The 6,403-nt window shown below is 32.5% G+C and overlaps 1 protein-coding gene across 1 annotated transcript in view; it reads right to left on the bottom strand.

Annotated features, from left to right (window-relative positions):
• LOC106467451 (3-oxoacyl-[acyl-carrier-protein] reductase FabG-like) overlaps window positions 1–5,023 on the bottom strand; it is a 19,487-nt gene extending 14,464 nt beyond the window's left edge. Inside the window, exons 1-5 of the mRNA XM_013927803.2 lie at window positions 4,651–5,023; window positions 3,274–3,413; window positions 1,222–1,314; window positions 956–1,094; window positions 409–449 (exon numbers count right to left, since the gene is read on the bottom strand). Of these exons, the coding sequence (XP_013783257.1) occupies window positions 409–449; window positions 956–1,094; window positions 1,222–1,314; window positions 3,274–3,413; window positions 4,651–4,696 (459 nt within the window). The 5' untranslated portion in view covers window positions 4,697–5,023. The remainder of the gene's footprint in view (window positions 1–408; window positions 450–955; window positions 1,095–1,221; window positions 1,315–3,273; window positions 3,414–4,650) is intronic.
• Between the last annotated feature and the right edge of the window lie 1,380 nt (window positions 5,024–6,403).

Genomic DNA, 6,403 nt, shown 5'->3' with positions numbered 1-6,403 from the left:
TCTGATTGGTGACCTTTACAGTCACTCTGCTTCAGGATTTCATCCATCTGATTGGTGACCTTTACAGTCACTCTGCTCCAGAATTTCATCCATCTGATTGGTGACCTTTACAGTCGCTCTACTCCTGGATTTCATCCAACTGACTGGTGACCTTTACAGTCGCTCTACTCCTGGATTTCATCCAACTGAACTGGTGACTTTTACAATTGCTCTACTCCTGGATTTCATCTACTTGACATTCTGTTCTGATAATGCAGATTTTCAATAAGTGACAACCTGCACAAGCCTTTGAAAATCTCCAAGATGGGCTAAAAATATTAATTTGTTTTAAACGGATGAGTTTTGCAGGCAATGGAAAGATAATGTTTAACTCTTAAATCTAGTTAATTAGTGATAAATATGGCTTACCGCTCTGATTCCTGTCACACTTGAAACATTAACTATGTTCCCTAAAAAAAAGAAAATAATCATGGCAAGAGACAGTTTCCAAAGTCATATTTCTATGTAGAAAATGAAAACAAATAACAAAAGTTAAACTCATTGATAGACTATTTGAAAGAAAAAAAAAGCAACAGCAAAATATTAACCAGTTTTAAGACATTGTTTCCTATAATAACAATGTAGAGAAGTTGAAAAATGTGCATCAAATATAAACACACACATGTACAGAATTTATCTTTTTAACTGTCTGTCTCCAAGGTTATATTTTTCCTGATTTTTCTAGTGAACAAAAGCAATCTTTACGAATAAAAATTTACAATATTAATACATATTTCTAACCTAGGATACGTACACGTGACGTCTGTGTGCTATATCTTTCTACACTAGTTGGGAAGTTCATATTTATTAATTAAATGTTGCTATTTGGTAACACAGAAAACCTGATGCCTTCTACATATTGAAAAATTTTTACTTTTTAAAATATCAGCATATTAAACATCAATATTTTAGTTACCTTTCGTTTTTATAAGGTGAGGAATAGAGAGCTGCATTACGTGAAACACAGATCGTAAGTTAATGTTCATTTGAATGTCAAAATCTGATAGAGATGTGTTTTCTGTAGAACCTGGAATCAAGATTCCTGCACTGTTAACCTGTTACAAAAGAAATATTACAAGAGATAATACAAATCACCTTGTAATGTACTTATCAACTATGTATTCAATATTATAGTTCTATAAAGTACAAGAAAATGAATACACTATGTTTGGTTGAACTCACCAAGATATCCAATCTCCCATAATGCTCGATAGTTGATTTAACAACATTCTTGGCATCCTCTTCATTTGACAAATCAGCAGGTGCAAGAAAGACCTGAAACACGTGTAATACCAAAAAAAGTTTTAATGGGTTCCATTAAGTGACACAAGTATCCCCCCTCAAAATAAAAACATATTGAGGGACAACTTGTCGCCCCATCTAGAAATTCCCATCCACTAAACTTTAATAAAAATTAAACAAACAAAGCCAGTCCTTATTATTCAGATGCATCAACACTATCAATTTGCTTAACAATCTTAAACACATCAATCAAATCCACTGTAACTGTTTTTTCTTTTTTTCAAGAGAAAATATTTAACTATTGCATCTGAGATATCATATTAGTAGTCTTCATCTACACTCTTTCGAACAATTCAATATCATTCTTAACCAAAGACAGTACACCAAATATAGACTAACCTGCGACTTATACAATGAAATTATAACCTCTTAAGAGTTGTATTCAATATTTCTATAGATACAGCCCAAAATCCATTTTGCCCTGCCACTAGCAACAGTACATTGCTTGGATGGCTTTAGAGACTGAACAATCAGAATACCAAATCGTTTTCTTCCATAGCACTGTTAAGGTTATTCCAATCAAAATTATAATTCAAATTATGATAACCCACTTGTACTATCTTGTATTTATTATAATTAAAAGCCATCTGCCATTTATTAACCGAACTCACAAACTAACCGAAATCCTTTTGTAAAGCAGCAGCATTCTCCTCACAGTCAACAACACCAATAACAATGTCAAATGACTAATAAGGCAAGTGAAAGCAACTGGTTATCCAAAAAAAATTGTAAACTTTGTTAAATGACTTTGCAGACTTTCAAAAACCTTTTCCACCACTGATGTAAGAATAATAGATCTATAATTACTGGGACAATTATTTTCACCTGCTTTGAAAATAGGAGAAACATTAGCCAACTCCCAATCTTTTGGTACCTGCCCACTATTCAAAGAGTTAGAAAAAAAGAGTAGCTTCAGAATTAATATCATCATCTTGTTTACATCTAGCAACTGTTCAGTACAGACAAGTTTTCAATTTCTTCATTAAATTATCCAATCCCAACCAAATTTTCCAAGACTTTTTTGGGGGTACATCGATGGCTAAGTGTTTGCAAAGGTGACTTTAAAAGTATAAAGAAATTTAACAGGATTCCCTAACTTTGAGCAACTTAAAAAACTAACTGAAGGGATGGTGCTGGTAAATATAGAGTGCAGATGCACAAATAAATTTACAAAGCGTGTCAAACTATGGAAATTTTTGTGTTTGTAATATATTCAATTTCAGATACTTTGAAAGGACAATACCAATAAGATATTATATTTGTTTGAAAGTTTTATTTTGGACTTCTGTTGTTATACTTTTGATAGAGGTTGTAGTAGCATATTGTTTAGTACATTACAGCAGTTTCATTACAAAACGTGGTTGTAAAGACAGTTTTTGTTGAGAAAGTGCAAGATACAGTTTTATAATCAATACACAGAGGAATATTGTTAATATATTGTAATCCTCAATTTGATTATTTACAACAAAAAACAATTAGTAAACCCATCTCTGGCCAGGACTAGTTACAAACAATACAACATAAATATCAAGGTTATTAATTTCAATAAATTTCAGAGGAATTAGGAAAAAGAACCAAAAGAAAAAAATCTTATTCACCAGACAATAAAACAATGTTTCAAAATTAAACCACTTCTTGAGATCACTAACAATACCAAGTAATAATTATTTTCAAATATATCTCATGAACCAACTCATTTAATATCTGTATTTCACTGCAAGGGCAAGTTAGTGCCAGTTTCATAATACATACATACACACTCAAAATCACGCTATAGATCGAAGGTGCTTTAGTACATTAATATAACTATAAATTCACAGTTGAACTGAATGATAGATAATTGAACAGTAAACAAAACCATAAGAAAATAAAAGTAGAATTTATTATCTCACACTGCTTCAAAAACATAATTAGCCGAATGTAACTAATAACCTTGTCATCAGGCAATCCAGCCTCTTTACATCGGTCAGCAGTTTTCTTTAGGTTTTCCTCATTTCTTCCTGTCAGAGCTAACCAACATCCTAGTGATGCAAAGTGAACGGCTGTTCCAGCTCCAATCCCAGAGCTAGCACCTAAATAAGTGAAATAAATTCTTCCTCTTATCTTATGTAATTTCACAAATATAAGTCATTTTAAACACTTTATTAACTAATGAATTTAAATGCATAACAGCAGATTTTTATGTCAGCTGTTTTATGTGTTTTAACTATATTTTTAATGGAAATAAGAGTTGCAATAATTACATGTTTTTTTAGTAAAAGTTCCTCTAATTAAACTAATCAGACTATAACACTTATAGTTTGAAACCTGTGTATTGTTCCTTTGGTGAGTTTAGATTATATCATCCTTATATTCTTGAGAACAACTCAAAAATTGTAAGTGTTTCTTTGAAACAGTAAGTGTCTTAGACTCTAAGTTAGAGCAAAAGCTGGGCTGAATATTCTCATCTCAAGAATGACTAAATTGTTAGACTTTTAAAACTAAGTTTACATATTCCTAAGGCTTCAAGTACTGAGGGAAATGAAACAATATATAATGGTAAGTATGTTTGATTTAAAATGCATGCCATACAAAAAGGAAATATAATTAAAATTTCAAATGTTATTACATTATAAAGTAATATTAAAAAGTTATGCTACCATATTCATACCATAACTGTTTTAACTAAATCTCTGTAGATAATACAAACCATAAAACCTGAAGCACAACGAAACGTTATACTGTTGCAACTTTCAGCTTGTTAATTGGCTTTAAAAATTTAAGTTGAAAAAAAGATGCAGAAAAACTGGTGCAAAACTGCAATGCTGCGTTATATAAACAGTAATTTGTTGTAACACTGTGTTACCCATGGCTTTCATAATCGCTAACCTTTTTTAACTTTATTTCTATCATATTCAAACATTGTGTGATATTTCCTGAATTTTGTTGTCGCAACAATTGTTTTGACCAATGTAAACTTTCAATTTTACTTTTACCTTCACTTCTTCAGATTGTAACATTTCTCAATAGAATTGTATTAGAAGTTTTATGGTATAATTATTATAAGAGTTAATTGGCTGTAATTTTGATGTAGGGAATTAAGTACAAGAGTTGGTGTATTACTATTAACTATCATTATGAGGAGACTCCAAAGTCCAAATACTAACCTTCGTTCTGTACTTAGCCTGTCGGCGAAGCTAATCATAGAATTGTTCACACTTTACGTAATGCATATATAATATTGTATGGTTTTGTGACTAAACATCTATGTGGTCAAGTTTTCCAAAATGTGGTGACACAATATAAAGAAAAACCAATAAATGAGCTTACCGCTGATCAAAGCAACTTTGTCCTTAATAACAGGCATAGTAGTCATAAAAACGTAAGTACAAAACTTACTCTGTACCTAATCATCAACGTGCCCGCCTGTTAACAACACGTCGCTAACGTTTTATTGAAATAACCGATCTTATTCACAAAGACGAAAATCAAGCTAATTTCCGGCAAATTACTTGTTTAAAAGACCAGAAAGGTTAAAATATGGGGTAAGAGACTGCTGGAATTAATAATTTAACCCCTTATGGAATGCTAATAGTCTTTAAAAGTTAATATTTGTTCATAATTTTTTAAATTTTAGATACTTGTAATAAATTTGACAAGTAGATTTTACTTATACTGAAGAGACTTAACTCCAATCGAAAGTAAAAATTTGATATTCTAAGAGACACTTCAAATAATACTACACTTTAAAAATTAATGTGAAAATCAATCTATCATTTGATTTACTACTTGCCACTGACTTGTACTGGTTTCAGGAAATTCCACTCCTTATGAGTAGCTGGATAGACAGGGCTTTACATACATTTAGTATTTATTTTAGTATTTTAAACAGTTTATGTGGTTGCATAATTCACAAGAATGAATTAGCAACGACAATGTTACATATCCTTGAACTTCCTATATAAATATATGATAACTGTGAGTAAAAGACAATTCAATACACTATGTTACGTCTCCGTTCGTTAATTAACTTTCCTTAACTTCGTTCCGACGAAACTTTAGCGTTTGACGCCACGTTTCTAGAACTATCCTGTACCTTGGCGAATGCTCTAGCATTTACTAGATATAGGGTAGTCTGGTATATAAAAGAGGGTGACAATGTGACGGGATAATAATGTGTGTGTAGATAGTGAGTAATTGAACTGCAGTCAGAAGTATTGTTGACGTTCGTTGATATAGCGTTTGTTATAGAGCGACTGTTGAAAATAAGTGTATCGTAAAGTTGTATTCGGGAAGAATAAACCAGTTTTATTATGTAAGGACTTGTGTCGCTAAAGTTTCGTCGGAACAAAGTTACGGAAAGTTAATTAACGAACGGAGACGTAACAGTATTGTTCATCCCGAACAATAGCCACTTAAATTAAACCAATAAAAAATTAACAATAACTTAATTAAATGTACAGCATTTACAAACACAAAATTAAAATTCAACAAAGTCTCTTAATTTTACAGGACTTATCTTCTTCCGTACTGATCTCCATGTCGTTGGCTTCTGCTTCACTTGAGGTTCATTTGCTCCATCGGGAATTGTCCTATCATCGGTAACAGTCACATCAGTGGCGGTAACAAGGCTTCACTGTTTCCCTTCTCAAAACCTAGAACAGTTTCTTCTTTTTCTACAGTGGACTTTCCAGGTGACACGTCTTCAGCGGCGTCTTTTGTTCCATTGTTTACTTCATCCCAGCTGAAATGTCCTGGACCGTGATAACGCCAAAGCCTGTTGGCATGCGCCACCTTTGGCTTACCTCGCCGACCACATTTTTTTCGGAAAGTCACGTCTGAGAGACGATCCACTATGTCATATGGGCCTTCCCATGGAGAAGACAACTTAGGAGACTTCCCTTTGGTCTTCCTGGGATTATACAACCACACCTTGTCTTCTCCTGGTACAAAACTGACTTCAGTAGATCTCTTATCATAACATAGATTCATTGAATCAGCAGAAGTTTTCAAGTTTTAACGCACTTGATGGTGAATATCATCCACCCTTTCAGACAACACTTTCACGAACTCTGACACATTT

The sequence above is a fragment of the Limulus polyphemus genome, unplaced genomic scaffold (assembly GCF_000517525.1).
Source record: "Limulus polyphemus unplaced genomic scaffold, Limulus_polyphemus-2.1.2 Scaffold2619, whole genome shotgun sequence".
Classification (NCBI taxonomy): Eukaryota; Metazoa; Arthropoda; class Merostomata; order Xiphosura; family Limulidae; genus Limulus; species Limulus polyphemus.
Note: the sequence above shows the minus strand (reverse complement) of the source record. Positions and strands in the feature narration are given on the sequence as shown.